Source organism: Oncorhynchus tshawytscha, linkage group LG18, assembly GCF_018296145.1.
Source record: "Oncorhynchus tshawytscha isolate Ot180627B linkage group LG18, Otsh_v2.0, whole genome shotgun sequence".
Classification (NCBI taxonomy): Eukaryota; Metazoa; Chordata; class Actinopteri; order Salmoniformes; family Salmonidae; genus Oncorhynchus; species Oncorhynchus tshawytscha.
The window spans coordinates 23,475,475-23,494,802 of record NC_056446.1 but is presented as its reverse complement, the minus strand read 5'-3'; the positions used below and the strand labels follow the sequence as shown (position 1 = coordinate 23,494,802).

The 19,328-nt window shown below is 45.2% G+C and overlaps 2 protein-coding genes across 3 annotated transcripts in view; one reads left to right on the top strand and one right to left on the bottom strand.

The window, feature by feature from the left end:
• The window catches only part of akap12b (A kinase (PRKA) anchor protein 12b), a 57,454-nt gene extending 50,221 nt beyond the window's left edge, over window positions 1–7,233 (top strand). For both annotated transcript variants that reach the window (XM_042300849.1, XM_024378200.2), the window contains 2 exons: window positions 378–4,943; window positions 6,179–7,233. In XM_042300849.1, coding sequence (XP_042156783.1) covers window positions 378–4,939 — 4,562 coding nt within the window. In that variant the 3' untranslated portion in view covers window positions 4,940–4,943; window positions 6,179–7,233. The remainder of the gene's footprint in view (window positions 1–377; window positions 4,944–6,178) is intronic.
• A 3,124-nt stretch (window positions 7,234–10,357) lies between these two features.
• On the bottom strand, window positions 10,358–18,770 carry zbtb2b (zinc finger and BTB domain containing 2b). Its single transcript, XM_024378201.2, has 3 exons — window positions 18,434–18,770; window positions 14,343–14,523; window positions 10,358–14,050 (listed from the first exon to the last, which is right to left on the bottom strand). Exons 2-3 carry the CDS (start codon window positions 14,513–14,515, stop codon window positions 12,637–12,639), a joined length of 1,587 nt encoding a protein of 528 aa, XP_024233969.1. The 5' UTR covers window positions 14,516–14,523; window positions 18,434–18,770; the 3' UTR covers window positions 10,358–12,636.
• Between the last annotated feature and the right edge of the window lie 558 nt (window positions 18,771–19,328).

The following is a 19,328-nucleotide window of genomic DNA, read 5'->3' as shown; positions in this document are numbered from 1 at the left end:
AATTATGATCCTACATCTGTACACCCTTGCCTGTAAGCTTTCTTTATTTTGGGATTGGATCTTTGTCCAAGCGTTGGCAATGGAATTAATTTCATTGTTGTTGATTGGCGATCAAACTTTATTTCTGGTCCTTGCATACTGCTTGATCCACTCGGGGTCAGCTATTGCTTTTGTGATGTGGTTTAGGTCATCTTCAGATGTTGAAGATGCTATTTGAGTTTTTAAAAATGGTTTTCTCACATTTTCCATTTGCCCTGATACAGTCTTGTCTCTGGTCTGGCTCCCCCTATGTGCCTGTGTGAGAGAAAGAGTGTCTATCAGTTGTTGTTTGTGGGAATGGGTATATTACCTTACTTTTTATCTCTCTGTCATTTCAGTTGATGCCGTGTCCGTGTCTCAGAAGGAGGAGGTTCCTGAAACAATGGACTCCCTCCAGGCTGAGGTGCCCCCTCAGGTGAACGGAGAGAAGGATGAGAATGAGTCACCTGACACAAACAACATCACCCCTGCAGAGGAGAAGGAGGTCGAGGAGAAACCAGGCGAAGCCAATGAGGTGGGCTTCAAAAAGATCTTTAAGTTCGTTGGCTTCAAGTTCACTGTGAAGAAGGACAAGAATGAGAAGACGGAGCCGGTGCAGCTGCTGACGGTGAAGGACAAGGACGTGGAGGAAGGAGAGACCAGCGGGTCTGAGGAAACTAAGGAGGAAGCCACCACTGCAGAGGAGGAGGTCAAATCTGAGAAGGAGAAGGCAACTGAGCCAGATACCTCCACCATTGAGACTGACGCCACTCCAGTGGATGCCCCATCTGAGACCGTGGATGGAGAGGCTGCAGAGGCAGTCAGAGAAGAGGCTGCAGAGGGAGCTGAGGCGGAAGCTACAGAGAAAGAGCCTGAGGACCCAGCTGCAACTAACCCACCTGGCCAGGAAACCACTCAGTCCCCCTTCAGAAGGTTCTTTACACAGGGAATCTTCTTCAATCTGCGCAAGAAGGCAAGCATCAAGAAGCCCAAAGAGGAGGAACCAAAAGAGAAAGCTGCCGAGGAGGAGATAAAGGAGGGAGAGGAAACAGCAGAGGCTGTGGTGGAGGAGGATGGAGAGAAAGCACAAGAAGAGGTTGAGGGAGAGGTGAAGGAGGTGGAACCAGTGACAACACCAGAGGAGGCTAAGCCTGATTATTCCACAGAAACTGAGACAGTGGAAGCACCTGTCAAAGAGATCAAAGAGGAGGTCCAAGCCGAGGTTGCAGTAGAAATGTCAGAATCCGGTATTTCTGACAATGCCAAACCAGTGGAAGAGAAAGTTGAAGAGGCTGTGGAAGCAGACAACGCCCCAGTCGAGGTCACCACCGAGGCTGAGCTGCTATCATCCCAGGAGAAGGTCAAGGCCCAGGGAAGCCCACTGAAAAAGCTCTTCACTGGGGCCGGCCTGAAGAAGCTCTCTACCAAGAAACAGAAGAAAGACAAGAAAGACGCAGAGGCCAAGCTGACCGAGTCTGGGGAACAGGCAGCTGAACTCCAAACCTCCACAGATTCAGCAGAGGTCCAGAAACCCGACAGTGGGGCCTCGTCTCCAGAGGAGTCTGGTGAGCATGCCATCGGGGTAGAAACCGCCCAAGCTGAGGTCAGCCAAGAGGCTGATGGGGAGGTAACCAGCTCAGATGAAGGGAAGAAGAAAGAAGGTATCATGCCCTGGTCCTCCTTCAAGAAGCTGGTGACGCCCAAGAAACGCATCAAGAGGCCCTCTGAGAGTGAGGACGAGGCAACTGGTGAGAAAGCCAAGTCGGGCACCCTGTCCTCCACTGAGAGTGCCGTGTTTGTGGAGAAAGAGAAGGAGCCGGAATCCACTGAGGAGGACCCAAAAACCGAAGCCACTGAAAAGCTGGAGGGCAGCACCGAGGAGTCCAAAAGGATGAAGATGGACACCTCAGTCTCATGGGAGGCCCTTATGTGTATGGGTGGCAATAAGAAAAGGACCAGGAAGACCTCTGACTCTGAAGATGAGGAGACCAAAATCGAAGAGGAGGCGCCACAAGCTGGAGAAGAACCGGCTAAGACCACAGAGTCTCCTCTTGGAAGTTCCAGAGAGGCTGATCAGGAAAACACGGTGTCGTCCCCCGAACCATCCACTAGCCCCGCCGCAGGAGAGTCCACCTGGGATACTCTCAAGCGCCTCGTCACCCATAGGAAGAAGCCCAAAGCCGAGGATAAGACAGATGAGTCCGGTGCCGAACCGGTTGTCTCAGACAGTGAAATCTCAAAAGAAGATTCCTCATTCTCTCTGAGGAAACTCATCCCTGGACGTAGAAAGAAGAAGCAGCTTTCCTCCGATCTGGGGTCTGGCGAGGAAGACTCTGACACACCAGCCGTGGTCCCCCTCTCAGAATACGACAACGAGCATGCCAAGACTAAGGAAGAGGCTGAATTTGAAATGACAGTGGAGACAGTGGATGCTAAGGAGGCAGCACCAATCACTCAGGCTCAATCCTCCACCGAAGAGAGATCCCCCTCTTGGATCTCAGCCACGGCTGTTGTGGAAGACCTCCAGGAGATTCCACACGATCAGCTGAGCGACATTCCAGAAGAGGGTGCCGCCACCCCAAAGTCTGCTGACACCACTCTCGCCGAGGACATTGTAGAGCAGACCTCAGAGGCGGTCACATGCCTGGAGCAGGAGCCTGAGCTGTCTGTTGCCGAGGTGACTACAAAGATGATTCCAGACATGTCTGGAGAAACCACCCCTGTGCCCTATGAGCCTGAGCCAGAGTCTCTGGAGGTCCTGCAGGAGGCTGTGGAGCTGGTCAATGAGCTCCCAAGCCTGACTTCCGTAGAAATCACAGAGGTCCAACTGGAGAATGTTGCGTCCATCCCAGAGCCCACACCGCCGATTGAGTTCACCGAGAGCGAATCAAAGGTTGTCTTGATGGTGCATAAAGAAACTGAGGCCACCGCCATCTGCACTGGCCTGGGCACCAAGGAGATTGCCAAGGTGGCGGTGGAGAAGCCTGTGATTCCCACCGTGGAGTGTCTAGCTGAGATCAGCGATGCTCTGTCTGCTGAGTTGCCAGTGGAGGACAAGGCTGATCCAACTGAGGCGGCTGATTCTATTGAAGAGCCAATGTTTGAGGCTCAAGTGGAGCAGGTCGACAGCACATTCCTGGAGACCTCCCTAGAGAAGACTATTGAAGATATCCCAGAGCCTGAGATAGCCACTGAGGGCAAAGAGCCTGAAGTTGAAAAGCTAGCCGTGATCAATGATATCCAGACGGAGGCTGAAATCATCGAGGCCCCTGTAGTGACTGAGAACACCCCCAGAGTGGAGCTGGTGGACCCCATCACACCAACTGTCGAAGAATCCATTGCCGCTGACATTGTGGAGATCTCTGAGGCACCTGTCGTTGAGGTCAAAAGTGAGGAGATGGAGGTGGAAGAGTCAGCTGCCATCAAAGACATCGCTCCTGTAGAGGAGGTGAATGAGCCCGTCACAAGAGAAATGGCTACCTCGCTAACTGACTTCGATCTGGCCACAGTTACTGAGGTGTGCGAGGCAGCCATTGCTGTTGTAGCCCCTGCTGAAGAGTTTGTCATTGTCAAGGAGACTGTGTGCCTAATCAGCCCACCGTCCGTGAAAACCCAGCAAGTGGAGGTCCCGGAGGCCATGGCGGTGGAAACAGTCTCAGTGGCAGTTGCAGAGCCTGCGGGTGATTACCAAATCCAAGTGAAAGTGACTGAGGTTGGTGTCACAGAGGCCGAGGAGACGAAGGAGGCAGAGGCCATGGAGGAGACGGGCTTGGTCATTGCTCAGGTGGTCATCCTGAACGCTGTGGAGAAAGTGTCTGAAGCAGAGGCTGAACCCGAAGCACCTGCCTGCGTCACTACCACCGTGAAGACACCTGAAGACACACTACCAGTCCAGGCAGTAGCAATGATAGAGAAAGAGATTGAACAAATAGCAGAGGAGAAACCTGTCATTGCTGAAACTCCTGTAGTCCAAGTTAAAGCACCAGCACCAGAAACTCCTGCAGAGGAGCCTGCTGCTCCAGAGGCACAAGCCGAGGCTGAAAAACCACCAAAGGAAGTTCACGAGGCCGTTCAGGTCATTGAGACAATTCCAGTCATAGTTGAAATCACAGAGAGTATCGTGGAAGAGGTTAACAAGGAGGCGGAGGATGTTGTCAAAGAGGGAGTTGAGGAGATAAAACAGGAAGTTGAATTAAAGCAAGCAGTGGAGGTCAACATAAGTGAGGAGAAAGTTGTAGAGGTTGAAGTTGTAGTAAAGGTGGAACAGACAGAGAGTGAGTCAGATGGAAAGGCAGAGGAGGAGATCCAAAAGGTAAAGAGCAACGTAGAGGCAGTAGAGGTTCAGGAAGTTCTACAAGCTGAGGTAATCAAGCTGGTTCAGGAAGTGATAGCAGAGGTTCCCGTTCCAGAGGCAGCTGATGAGAAGTCAGAAGCGGCGGTGGTGACAGAAGAGACCCCAGTACCAGAGGGGCCCACAGAGACACCGAAAGCCCCAGCCCAGCCAAAGGAGACGACTGCTGAGGTTGTGGGCCCACATACAGTACAGGTGGTCAATCAAGCGGCACAGATCGTTGAAGAGAAGGAAGCAAAGGAAATCCAGATGGAGGAGGTGGTGGAAATCGATGCCATTGTAAGCGCACCAGAGACAAAGGAAGCCCTGGCTAAAGAAGTCACGCCAGCCCCTGAATCCACACCAGACACCCCAGCTGTGACTGCCAGCCAAGAGGCCCCTGCTAACATCGTGGAAGAGGAGGTTGCCATTGCCATGGCTGTGACAGTTGCCAGACCAGCGGAGGCAGGGGCAGAGAAGGCGACGCCAGTGAAGCGTGTGGAGGTGATGGCGCAGGTGATCGAGGTGATCGAGGAGGCAGTGAGGGAGATTGAAACTGTCTCCTCCACAGAGCTCACAGCTACATCGTGAGCAGGTAAGCAGTCTGTCTTATATCTTATGTTTATGATTAAGTAATGAGTTGATGTTTATATGTCAAAGAGTCCCAAAAATATTTCCCCACAATTAAATGGATGTAGTTAATGTTAGTCATGCTACATATTTTAGAGACATCTGGTCATACCGTCTCCCTTGTCTTCTAACACAAGGAAGTGAAAGAAAGCGATTTCTAGTATTTGACCAAGGTACCAATTCTAGACATATTATTAAGGTTATTATGTTCAAGTAGCATGATGAAAAGGTTCATAGAAAAGAGTACACTATTTTCATTTTTTCATTTCCAGAATTCCTTTGTCAGCGTATCAAACAATCTTCTCATGGTGGCTTTTTTAAAACATCAATGGGCACTACTTTTATCAGGGGGGGGGGGAGACTTTCTGGCTGACCAGATGAAACAGCTTTTGTTCGAGGTACGAGTAACCTGGGGACGTTTTATATCAAAGCAGGAATGCTGTGGTTGACCCCTAGTTTGTAGGCCGCGGTCTATAAAGAGAAGCGGTGTGTGAGGGGCAGATGAACTTGTGCTGACAGACTGATTATGATTCCTCCCTCATCCTCCTCCTTTTCTCCCTTCATCCCAGATTCAATATGGAGTCAAGCAAACATATCAGAATAACCTACATGTTTTTAAGATTCAGATCACTTTATTTGTCAATTCTACACAAGGTCCACCTGAAATTTGACTTGATTAAAGGGCGCGGCCCTGTTATATGTTTAATAAGCAATAACGCAGCACTGCAGCAAAAAGAGGAGTCAGTGAATTACAACGGGCTGAAAGCAGCATTGGCACAGCAGTCCCACTAAGCATGCTGAGTCATAAAAACAAAACCAAGAGAAATGGATGACGGAGCAGACAGAGAAGAGGGGAGGGAGGAAAAGAGGGGAAAGTGGAGCAGAGAAAGAAAGAGAGGTATACATGAGAGAGGAACATATAGGGGGTTCTGAGTCAGCAGTACTGCAGTCTACAATTTCCCAAAAAGCATTTTCCACTCAGGCGTATGAGGCACTAAGTTATCCTGTTTCAAACTACTCTCAGATGCAAGTATCTTATTAGAACAATCCATTAGAAGAAAAAATCCACTGAATTAAGTTTTCTAAATAAATCAAGTAATTTCCTAATTGTTATCCACAGGTTGGAGACCAGTTTTTGATATGTGTTTCCAAAGATAATGGTACCCATTTACTAATAACATGTATTTATTTATACCCTAGCTGTAGATGCAAGATGGTTGCCTGGGAGACGGACTGTCCTGACCAGGAAGTGAGTGATAGTGAGAAAGTTAGCAAGAGAGAGAGTGAGAGGATGCACTGTGGAGACACACTGAGACTGAGTTCCACCCCACCCTGCCCAGAGCGACTGAGTGACTGAGCTCCACCCCACCCTGCCCAGAGTGACTTCGCTCCACCCCACCCCTCTCTCCTTCCCCCATGTCCCTGTCCTGCAGCCCCAGCCTGTCACATAGAGGTGGCATCCCCACCCCACTGTCCCTCCATAGGTGAAGCATCGATCTCCCTACACACATACCAAGCCACAGTCCTGCACCTTTGAAGCTTCCCATCTGGCTCGTAATCAATGTGATTTACTTTTTCTGTTTTGATGACCTTGCTGTGGCTCGGGAGTCTGCTGTCCGTTTTGTGTGTGTGTGTGTGTGTGTGTGTGTGTGTGTGTGTGTGTGTGTGTGTGTGTGTGTGTGTGTGTGTGTGTGTGTGTGTGTGTGTGTGTGTGTGTGTGTGTGTGTGTGTGTGTGTGTGTGTGTGTGTGTGTGTGTGTGTGTGTGTGTGTGTGTGTGTGTGTGTGTGGTCTCTGAGTTGGAGGATTATTATCTTGTATATTGTATTTATATCTTATGCGTATTCTCTCATTCCCCCATCCTTTATTTTTTTTGTATGGAATATGTGACCCATTTTCTCAAACATATGTAAGACTTCAAAGATAATGTCTGGATTTTGCAGAAATTCTAACTAAACCATGGTACATATGTGATTTCAATGGCGGTGTCCGATATCATTGATTGCAGACGATGACTTAATGTGAAGACATGGAGTGAGGTGAAAGTCAATAGGTGTGCAACAATCTTACAAACTTTAATCTTTGACATGTTCTGTCACACTGTACTTCCTTTCAGCCTGACAATATATTTTCAGCTCCTACTGTAGATAAAACATACTTCACTGCCTGAATGACTGTGAAAAAAAGTATTGTTACTTTCTGAAATAAGTATGTCTTTGATTATTGTGTAAAAATACAATAAAACACTATTATCTCAGCCTGGTTTGATATTGTGAGAGGGGTATTTGGTGACACTGATTTATTAATATGCCGTGTACTATGATGGACATACACTTGCATGGGGAGAGTAACATATATCTCACGTTAGATTGTCTTGTATTTTCAAGTGTATGACTTCTGTTAACGTTGTGGATAGCACTTCAAAATATGTGTAATTGCTTGATCTCTTGAAATGGTGATCTATCCGTCCATCTCTGGTGTACAGTGTACGCTCGTAGGGAGGATTGTATGCTAGTTTGGAGTGTACACCAGTTATTTGGCGCCCTCTGCTGCCGATACAGACTATCACATCTCTCAGTCGATATATTTTACCATTCCCACTGGTGAGTGCTGTTATGTATGTTTATGTTTGAATGTTGGAAATGTTTCATTGCATTTTCAAATGAACATTGTTTGCTGAAAATACATTCCACACATGCATTTCATGTTGTAACTTGTGTGACAGTACAGTAAGTCATAACCTCACTGATTTGGCAACAGTGAGGTTTTTAGATGGTACCAGCTCCTCAATCACAAATCACATGGTACCAGACAAAGAGAACATCTTATATTGACATTTCTATGTAGCCAAGCCAAATTGACTTAGGGTAGGTTATCCATGGTTGCTAACATGATAGAACATCAGCAGGACGAAATGTGTCCAATTTGTCTCAAATGCCTCATTTTGGGTCAGCCTGATTTACTTATCTTCACTCAACTTTTATTTACCAATGAAATTCAAATGCTGATTTTGGGATTAGTTAGGGTGGCTAGATGAGCCAATTCTACTGTGGGCACATACTGTGAGAATGGAGTGCTTCCTATTTATCCCTCGGATGTCAAAATGATGATTGACAATATAGCTCTAGACTTTACACCTCACAAAGCTGACTGACCAATGAGACACGAGAGAAATCCTAGAAGCCTCGACCACTATATCTGGTCACTGTTTCACTTTACTTTGACTGTGGATTTGTCACACACATCCATAATGTTTGTTTTATGTAAAATAGTACAAATAAATAATAAACAGTCTGTGTTCACTGCTTATTCTATTGCATTTGGTTTGGAAACACCTCCACCTTAGATCCGCCCGAGTTTTTTTGTAACACAATCTAACTGTGAACCTGGTAACATCTGTACAAATTGTATACCTATGCACTTCAAAAAATAATATTGTAATAACCTATAAGCATATAACGTATCTGTAGCATGGACTTAATTCTGTCTTTTACATTTTCCAAGCTGTTAATAGTAGATACAGAAACCTGTCTATATTTCATTCAAAAATAAAGCTAGCAATATAAAAATGTGTACCTGAGTTTCTGTTTCTATCTGGTTCTGAACTACATTTAGTGTATTAATTATCACACATGAAACTGATACCATCATACTGTAAAAAGATTTAGAGAATGATGTCCAAGGTGAGGATGTCATGAAATCTTGCAGAAGTAATATTGGCAAGACACCATTGCATATGATCTTCAAGATGTTTAAATGTTTGAAAGATCACAAAATAAACTGGCTTACTTCTGGCTTACTTTTGCCTCTGTAGTATGGATTAGTAATTTGTTACAGCTTTTTCAAAACATGGGCAAATATACGTTAACAGGATCGGTGTCCAGTCCACGGGACGGTTGAGCTAACGTAGGCTAATGCGATTAGCATGAGGTTGTAAGTAACAAGAACATTTCCCAGGACATAGATATATCTGATATTGGTAGAAAGCTTAAATTATTGTCAATCTAACTGCACTGTCCAATTTACAGTAGCTATTACAGTGAAAGAATACCATGCTATTGCTTGAGGAAAGTGCACAATTTTGAACATGAAAAGTTAATAAACAAATTAGGCACATTTGGGCAGCCTTGATACGAATGTTTTAACATAAATGCAATGGTTCATTGGATCAGTCTAAAACGTTGCACATACACTGCTGCCATCTAGTGCCAAAATCTAAATTGCACCTGGGCTGGAAAAATACATTATGGCCTTTCTCTTGCATTTCAAAGATGATGGTACAAAAATATATAAAAGAACGGTTGTTTTTTTCTTTGTATTATCTTTTACCAGATCCATTGTGTTATATTCTCCTACATGGCTTTTACATTTCCACAAACTTCAACGTGTTTCCTTTGAAATGGTACCAATAATATGCAAATCCTTACTTCAGGGCCTGAGCTACAGGCAGTTAGATTTGGGTATGTCATTTTAGGTGAATTTTTTTTTTAAAAGGGGCGGATCCTTAAGAGGTTTTAAGGTCCAACGCAGCCGTTTTTATCTCAATAAAAAAAATATTTCTAGCTAACAATTAAGTACCTTACTGTGAATGTTTTAAATTAAAATGGTCAAAAGGAAACAAAAATTATTCTTAACAAATAGCAATTTCTCAAGCAGAATCTATCTTGGACTGTCTGGGAGTGGTCTGAGTGGGGAGGGCAAATCTGAAAACTTGCTATTATTGGCAGAGAGGTTTGGAACTCTCTTTGTTATTGGTCTATTAACTAATTTACTGCCTGGTGACCAAAACTCCATCCCCTAAAAAGTGGTTGTAATTTCAAGTGGTCTTTTCAAACACTAAACTGCATTGGGCCTTTACACTTCAGTCCCACTGCTCTATCTAGTATAACTTGCCTGGGCCTAGTTGTCATGGAACAAGCCAGTTAAAACGGTGGACAGCTCTGTAAATCATGAATGTTTTAGCTCGGGTCTGTTGTGAGTTATTAACTAGAAAAGTCTGGAGTAAAACTCTGAATTTGAATTGAATGCAGAACTGACATTACAGACGCAAGTTTTCCCCACCCTACAGAGTAATACAACAACGCCACTGTCCTATAAGGAGGGAGAGGAGCCAAAACCCTTTTATGAAGTGGAGACATCTTGTAACATCTTCAGGATCAACTAATTCCAATACATTGACATTAGCCCAACACCAATCTATGATTTAAACAACAACCACGTGTTCATTTGGATGGGGTTGATGAAAGACTGGGAAACCCTCCGTAGCGATGTCTAGAGTTTATTTAACCAAAGCCAAAAGATGAGTAAAACATCTGAAATCAAACATGCATGTATTCTTGGGATGAACACAGCTGAATAAGAAATAATTAATCATGCCATAATTCTGCAAAACATCTCTTTAATTGTTCATTCTTCACTGTGAAAATGTAAAATAGTTTTCTTTATTATTTACACAGAAGACTAACTCACGTTCCTGAGAACACAGAGATATCACAGTACATGTTGAACTGAGCTTTGGGAGGGCAGCAGTGTGAACGCTCCAGGGTCATAGGTCGGGGACTTTCCCTCACCCAGCTTCCCCATTACCCCTGAAACTTGTTTCCAAAAATATCCCAACACAGAAAAGACAAACCGCTTGCATAAATACACATTTTATAATTGACACAGGGAAAGACGTTAAGCTGTTAGTTTACACCTACGACCAATGTGGTTGAACATTGTACAACTTGAGCTCAGCAGGGAGAATCCAGAGACTAACTGATGAGGAGAAACGTGCTATATGTTGACCTCTGAGAAGTACACTTCAGTAGTATTCACTTCACAATGCCTGAATATACTATAACACAGAGTGAGTCACGAGATAAATAGGAGTCCTTCCCCCATGTAACACATTTAAGCTCACTTTTATATTGTGTCTTTAAGCCAATAGAAATGTGACTGAACTACGTCTAATTTGCTCAGCATGAAGACTCCATTTGTGCGAAAGTAGTATGGAACCCCAGTCCCAGTTGGCCCCACCCTGGATAGAGTCTAGATAGGATAGGCATAAACCATAAAGCCATATTTACTATATGGATGGCCATTTCTTTCAGCTAGTCTATGAGATCCAAAAGGATAGAACGAAGCTAGAGGAGACTGGGCTAGGGGTCAAAATGGAACTGAGCCTGACCCTCCCTGCCACCAAACTGTACTGTACAAACAGAGGGAAAGAATAACTGCAAATGAAGCCGCAGCAGATTAAGATAAATATCATACTAGAATTTTGTCAGTAACACCAAGGCCTTGAATGGAAAGAGATTGACAACAAATATACATACACCTTCACTATACTAAATCAATTGTTTTCTAGATTGGAAACCAATTAGTAATATACAAACTTTGCAATAAAAAATATGATTTGTAAATATAGCATTGTATATAAAATTAGAAAGGTATATCCAACACAAAATAAGGTCTTTAAGAACAAATTCAAGCAAATGATCATCAATTGGCAATGTGTACAATATTGTACAGAATTGAAAACTCCCTTCAATACATGTAGGCATCAAAATATGATAACATAAATGTGTTTAAAATGCACAGATAGTAGCTATTTAAAATAAACAAAGGTTTATAAAAATGGCACGACTGTAAACATCACCTATAAAGCTACAGTGCTTGCTTCTGCTTTGAGGCCTCTGTTGGAGTAACCAACACAATCCTTAATTTGGGCCTAGATTGCCCTGTTTCATCTATGGCAATTGTGCTTCTTTTTATACCCACAGTTGGCACACGTTGCACAAAAAGTAACAAAAATGGCTGTTCAAAACGATGTACAGAAGGGAATTTATACCACGGAATTATGAAATGTCATGGTACATGTTCTGCTTACAAGGTTACTGAAAACTGCCAAAGGAAGACACAGCCTACTGGACCTAATAGGCCATGGAATGAGGTTGATTCTGGACTGGGCATATACTTATTTCATCAGTATACTGCACGAGATAACACTTTGGAAAAGGAGAGACTTTTTCTTTTACAGCAGATGTGTTGAGACCACCATTCGGTCTGCACCTGCCTCCCTGTTGCTTCCCCTGGTATCTCCTGCACCATTTGATTGTAGAGAAACATCACTTCCTCCGGAACTCTCTCTCAACTTCCTGTTCCTGTCTGGAGCTAAAAGCTGAGTGAGAGGCTCGACCACAGCCAACGGCCACTTTAAATTAAGTAACAGAAACCAATGTGACAGACCTATGTAAATGAAGCACCAGAAAGAGACTGAGAATACGACAAAGCCCTAGTCATAATTACACCACGAACTCAACTGCAGCACATATTTTGAGAAACATATAGCGACATACTACTTTGCCAATTGGTCAGTGACATATGCATAGGAGAACAAATGGGCGAACAAATGCAACGTCATGTTGGAAAGAAGACTTAGTACAGTGTGTGGTTTTCACATGGACACTTAATAGACAGTTCCTACTGAAACAAGTCCAAGTCTCTGGCTTTGCTGTTAAATAAACCTGAGGAAGCATTTTCAGTAGATATAAAACCCCTCCTATATACCTCTAACTAAATCTTTAGCTTAACTACTGACCATCATTTACCAAAGGAAATAATAAACATACTGTATATAAGAGAATAAAAATATAAGACTGGTTCTGGTGCTGTGGACCTACTCCACCAAGATCTGCTCAGTTTTTATGGCCGTAATGAGGGTGGCGGCGCCGGACGAATCAGAGCCCTCATCTTTGGGAAACTCCTCCCCCTGCAGCAGCCGCACCCCTGACTGCCCCTGCAGGCCAGCTAGAGCCCCTTGGCTGAAGCACAGGTGCTTGATGACCTCGTTGGGGCTGGAGAAGGTGGTCTCACAGACATTACACTTGTAGGGCCTGGCCGAGCCTAGAAACAGCGCCTCCATCTGGCTGGTGTCGTCCCCTGCAGCACACAGCTCCATGCTCTGCCGGTCCACCATGGTGTAGGCGTCGGCACCCTGGGTCAGGCACACGTGGCGAGCCGCCTGGTTGGCACGGCAGAAGCTCTTGCCGCAGGCGCTGCACTTGTAGGGCTTTCCCGTGTGGATGTACATGTGCTCTCGCCAGTGGCTCTTCTGGATGAACTTGCGTCCGCAGGTGGCGCACTCGTACTTCCTGCGCTTCACCTCGCGGTCCAGGTCAGCACTCTCCAGGTTGTCGATATCCGCAATGTCCGATGGAGGTGGGGTGTCGGCCTGGGACTGACACCCGGTCGCCCACCCCGACAACTCTGCTCTGGGAGAGTCCATGCTGAAACCAGAGGGCGGTGCTTGCTCGCTGTCACTAAGCATCTCAACTGTCATGGCAGTGGACCGTTCTCCACCTCCCCTTAGCAGTACCTCCTCTACCTCTGGTGTGGTGGCTGCTCCTCCTCCTCCTGGGAGGACAGGTGAGTGTGCACCGCTGGGCTTGGCCACCAGAGGGAGCCGGGCCAGGCTGTGCTGCAGGAGGTGCTCCCTCAACAGGCTCCTCTGGTTGAAGCGGCTGCCACACAGGTGGCAGGAGTAGTGCTTCCTGAAGGAGGCATTCCTCTTCATGATGCTCGGCTTCACATGGAGAATGGTGTTGGAGCTACCCGAGGAGGGCGCCTCTCCTGTCGGGGTGTTCCCTCCATGCTCCTCATACGAGGCCCGTTGGCCGCTGGTCGAAGCCTCCACCATTTCCTGAAACGAAGAGTCCAGCTTGGATGCATGGTTGGTGAAGGCCGCTGTTACAGCAGACGGATACTTCCTGTCAGGGAGGCTGTCCAGGTCAAAAGGCGAGGAGAGCTGGCGCCGGACGGGCAGCCTGCCGGACAGCGCAACCTGCTTGTCGGAGATCTGGATGCCAAAGAGGGAAGTAGAGAGGGGCAGGCTGGGCTCTGGGTGGGAGAAGGATGTCTGGCTGGCCAGGCTGGCCTCCTGGAGGAGGGGGTAGGCGTGGAGGAACTTGACCCCCTGCTCCAGCCTGGCTGGGTCAATGAGCTGAGGGGCCAGCTTCCCTGTGTACATCAGGTTGAGGAGGTAGCTGAAGATGTCTGGCTGGATGTCGGCTGCCTTCAGGCGGACACAGTCACTGAAAAGAGAATTCATGGTAGAAATAATCATTTATTTATCAGCCACATCAAAACATCTTGGCAATTGAAAACACTGATGACGCAAACAAAAGCTTTTATTGATCACCATACATAAACATGGTCCTTTCCTTATTGAGTTGCACATATTCTACTACAACCTTTGGGTGAACTTGTTTGAACAGTCCAAGCAGGGCTGTATTAAGCTTTCAGTTGTAAATCATTAGTAAACGTAATGTTAGCCTAGCTTAATGTAGCCTACAAATAGAGCTGATGCCGTGTTGTTTACCATACCTGTCCTGGTGTATGAAGAGCATTCTGAAGTAGTTTGAGAAGGCGGCCAGCACGGCCTTGTGGGCTTTGAAGAAGACGTCTCCGATGGCGATGGTACAGTCACACAGGAAGCCAAACTCCCTCTGAGCATTGAGCTGCTGCAGGAGGATAAGACCATGGTTGGCCAACTCCATTCTTCAACCTGCACATAGAAAGACACAAAGACGAAGGCAAGTCAGTCAGTTGGTTAGTTTCCTGTCTGGAAGAGGACTACAATGCCACCAAAGAGAGAATTCTGAGAGGGCCACTGACAGCTGTAACCAGCTGTAACCACAACAAACGCCAATGTAGGCTAACAAAACAAACGCTGTTGTTGAATAGAGGCAATTTAATGGCTTATTTTCTGATACATAATGTATGAGCATACTATTTTAATGTAACATGGATCATCTTTAATGAAATACCAAATCTAACATATTTCATAATGTATTTCAAAGCAAGGAAGGGCTCTTAGCCTAACAGCTCAATGTCCAATAAGTACAAGGAGCTGTTTAACATCAGATGACCTGATCTCAGAGATTCTGAGGTTCGCAGAGCTATTGACTGGATAGTTTTTCCACAAGGCTGGCTATAACCACGTTAGCAAAAGCGTTCGATGGGAAAGGAGACAGAATGGGTGGATTCCTTATTGACCTCTAGGCTGCAGCTTCCGGAGGACTACTCACACAACCCTACAAGCTGCCTCAGGGGACAGGATGCAGAGGAGGGGTTAACCTACTGTATATTTAGGCTAGAAGAATATCCATTTGGAAGAAAGAGCACACCACATTGAATGTATTTTTCCTTGCAGTTATGTCAGTTGAACAAAAACTACTGTATAAAACAAACTGGATGATGTGGAATAAGACACCTAAAAGTTACTCCGATATAGACCTCAGTCACCTCACCTCTGAACCCTCAGCATCTCCAGAGGGAGTGCAAATACCGCCTTGGAATTCCAGCCAATCAGAAGTGTCAGATAGAAACCGACAGATCCATGGAATAAAGGTGTATGGTTAGGTAAGTAGCCTAATCTCTTCAGGCACAATCTGCTCTCAGCCCTTTGACGGGATTCCAACCCCTCGCATGCCTACGCCCTTTGAACCCTTACTCATAGGGAGTGTGCTCTCTGCTCTGGCCACCAAGACAGCTGCAGTTGACCCCTAAAGGTCACCACAGGATTGGAGGCTTTTGGGCGTCACATGATCAGGTTTATGTATATCTACACATTCCTGAGGCAAGACTGACTGGTTCCACCCCTCCACCAATGGGAATGGAACCTGCAGGGTATAACACCCATTCTCTCACTATACCACACAGGAACACCACAACACTCAAATCAAAACCCTGGGCAGTAGGTACTAGGCTGACTCAGGAGCCTTCTCTTTGCATGTACATAAGAAGGAGGGCTGCCCAGTGGCGATTCGTCATTCAGGGCAGGTGGGGCAGAGCCCCATCTGTTTTGAGCCACACAATTTTTGAACAAATAACTTTTTTAATTTGTTTTTGGGGGGGGGGGCTTTCCTGTTTTGTATGTTATTTTGGCATTAACACATCAGTTTACAAACAATGTAAAAGAATAATATATATCATTGAGTTAATAAAGCCGCACACAAACATGGTCTCTTTTTGTTTTCTTGGGTGTGCAGGTGTTTCAGGCTAGCTCAGTGCTTTCTGTGGTGGTGGGGAAAGCCAGCAGAAAATATGGAGTGTTGCACAGTGATTGGCTCAGTGTTCTGTCACTCATGGGAACTTCACATCACTGCCAAGTGTAAGAGCAGACCTTAAATTCTAGCCCTTCGACTGTCGCCATAGAAGTGCCCATCCAAGAAGGCTCAAGGTCATTGGCCACAGATAAAAGGATGTCAAATCACGTTATATGTACAGTAGCTTTGATTGGACTGATCATGTCAACATCATACTTTCACCATCTTAGCTAGCAGTCATCATGAATCAAGTCGACAATCTACTGGCAAATCCTTTTAAATCCTTGTCATAAATCCTTGTACTAAACGTATCGGTGCTCATTGGCCATAAACATTACACAACAAGTTGGAAATCGCAAATTCAACGAGTGGTTTGGAAGGAATCGGTGACAGTGGCTGTGTGGTCCCAAATCTGGGTATTAAGGGGCTCTTTTCCAAGTTTAAAATTATAAACATTCAACATTGGCCATACTGTCAATGAAGCATGAATTGTGCCACGCTCAAAACAACCTAACTCGGAGGACCGCCGCACCACCTTCCTGTTCAAGTGAGCTGAGCACAACAAGGTGAGTCCAAAAATGTATTGTATGCTACTTCATAAATGATGTAATATGCCAAGGAGATATGTATATGGTAGCTAAAAAAGTAATACGAAGTGTATGTTGTGTAGTTTAGGGCTCCCAAGTGGCGCAGCGGCTAAGGCACTGCATCTCAGTGCGAGAGGTGTCACTACAGACTCTGATTAGATTCCAGGATGTATCACAACCGGACGTGATTGGGAGTCCCATAGGGCGGTGCACAATTGGCCCAGCGTTGCCCGGGTTAGGGTTTGGCCGGGGTAGGCCGTCATTGTAAATAAGAATTTGTTTATAACTGACTCGCCTAGTTAAATAAAGCTTAAAAAGATGTTAGTAGCCCACGTACCTCAACCTAAAAATGTGGTCTATTTACCCCTCTTAATTTCACCTACTGTTCTACTGTAGCCTATAACCTGCTTTAGAGATATGTAATCATTGAATATTGTAATAGCTTTCATTGTCTGCTTAGATGCCCCTTTTATTTATCCTACGGTTCTAACTTGGTGTACAGGGAGAACACTAAGATTGGCCAGTGTTCTGAATTCTGTCGCTGTACATTTCAAAAGTGCTAAACAAATGGTTATATTGACTAACGATACATCCATCCTAGCTCGCTCTTTGTCTCAATCGAAATTACGGATTGCCTCTTATCTGCATGTCATCCCCTTATGCCATAGTTTGTACATCTCAATTGTCATTAGAAACATCATTTGTTTAAGCAAGTCAGCCATATCAGCTATGTTTTTTAAGGCAGTAAATGAGGCTGAATGAACTGTTTCACTGCCAGACAAGGCTCCGCTAATAGCCAGGTGTAGCAGTGGTAAGGTGTTGGGACTCTGCTGTTGGAACAGCTTTATGCAGGCCCTAATAGTTTGCGGGCACCGTTTTTCACCGTTATAGTGCATTTAATGTATTGTTTAGTATTGTGGCTTTGCTGGCATGCATCCCACTTTTTTCATTTTGCCCCACCAAGGTTTACATGCTAAAACCGCCACCAATCTAGAGTTGTCTAAAGAGATGAAGAGAGCAACTCTCAATCTGGTCCAGACACAATAGTCTACTACTACTGCTGGAAAACACTGCAGGCTAATGGTGCAGCATTGGTGGTGAGTAAACAATATTGACAAATATGTTTATTAAATCCATTCTGGCAAATAAAGTAGCCTGCCTTACATTATCAGAAAATACCATCATGATATCTTGTGTAGAGGCAGACATCCAGCAGTCAATTGTTGAGACCTGTGACACTCAATAATTATGAATGAGTCATTTAGTAATAGTAAACCTTTGAGCAGTCACTCAAGAATTAGGAATCTAGCAGTAAAGTACCATGTGTTCATAGTAGTCCTATGTGTTTGTAAGAAAGCGCCGCCCCCATTGTAGACACGTGGAACGGCCCGATATCCCGCAGAGAAACCACTTCCGCAGTACGTTTTCGTCCTAAACAAAAAAATAGCCCTTACAAAACCTATAGGTGAACGCCTATGCTGCTGGCATGTCTAGTTTAGCTATAGACCCACGCATCGGCAAGTAACAAAATAATTGTAATCGGGTTCATTTAGGAGCTGAAATGGTGTGTTCGAGCGCGCCACGAAGGCTCAGGCGCCAGCCTCTGCTTTGCCCCCCCGACTAGAGGAGCAGTGTAGCGAAAATAAACGGAGCCTCATGAAATGGACAAGGGGTGGTCGCCGAATACATTTCTTAAACTTCAAAGTGACCGATTTATTGAACCCGTATATAAATTACATCAGTCGGTATACAAAATGTAATGAAGTGCGGGTAGACTTACCTTTCTACTCTGCTTGCCTTGAATCCGTGGAGTTAGTCGTGTTGTTGTTTGTTACCGGAGGACTTGTCCGTTGGGCTTGCAGCTGCTCTGTTCCTCTCAAGAAGCATTGGTAGCGATGGTCGTCGGTGTTTTCCGGTCGGGTTACGTTACAATCACATGACTATGTAGGGCACTTAAAAACAGCAGTTCGCTTAACGGACGGGGCGCCTGACGAATTCTCTTTGGGAAGGGAACCGTAACCGCCGTGTGTCACTGTGAATAGAGAATTGTATCCACCTCGTTACAGCTAAACGAAAAGGACTATAGAGGGCGAGCACTGTATGATAATTTATTCAATCTCCGGTTGGGGCACGTTAAACAAACCGATGTAGGGGAAAATAGCCGTAGGTCGCCCACCCCACCCCCACACAAACAGATAACGTTTAACGTAGTCTACAATCGTGACTGCATTTGCATTTTCGGTTGGTAGCAAACAAGAGCTTCCTGTAAACAAACGAATTTACCGCCGCGGTGAGTCTCTGGCAACTGTCGCGAGGCAGACGTTGGTACCCAGATTGTTGGCTGCTTTTGGTTCAATTTGTAAATTAGAATTCTGGGGTTCTCAAAGTGCGGGAGGGCAATGAACTAGTTAACTTTTTAATTTAATTTCAGTATATTTTGTTAGGCCTAATATAGTCCCCCATGAATTCGTTTAATTCGGCTATGTTGGTTACAAATGTCAAAATGTGTTTCAGATTATAGGATAAATTGCATTCCACGTTTCATGGTGCTGAACATGTATGATTTTCAAGAAATTACTTTGGGACATTTATGTATGATTATTTGTGTGTTTTTCTCTATTTGTCAGTGGTAAATACTTCAGAAAATCCTCCTGGCTATTTCAAGCCTAAAAGGA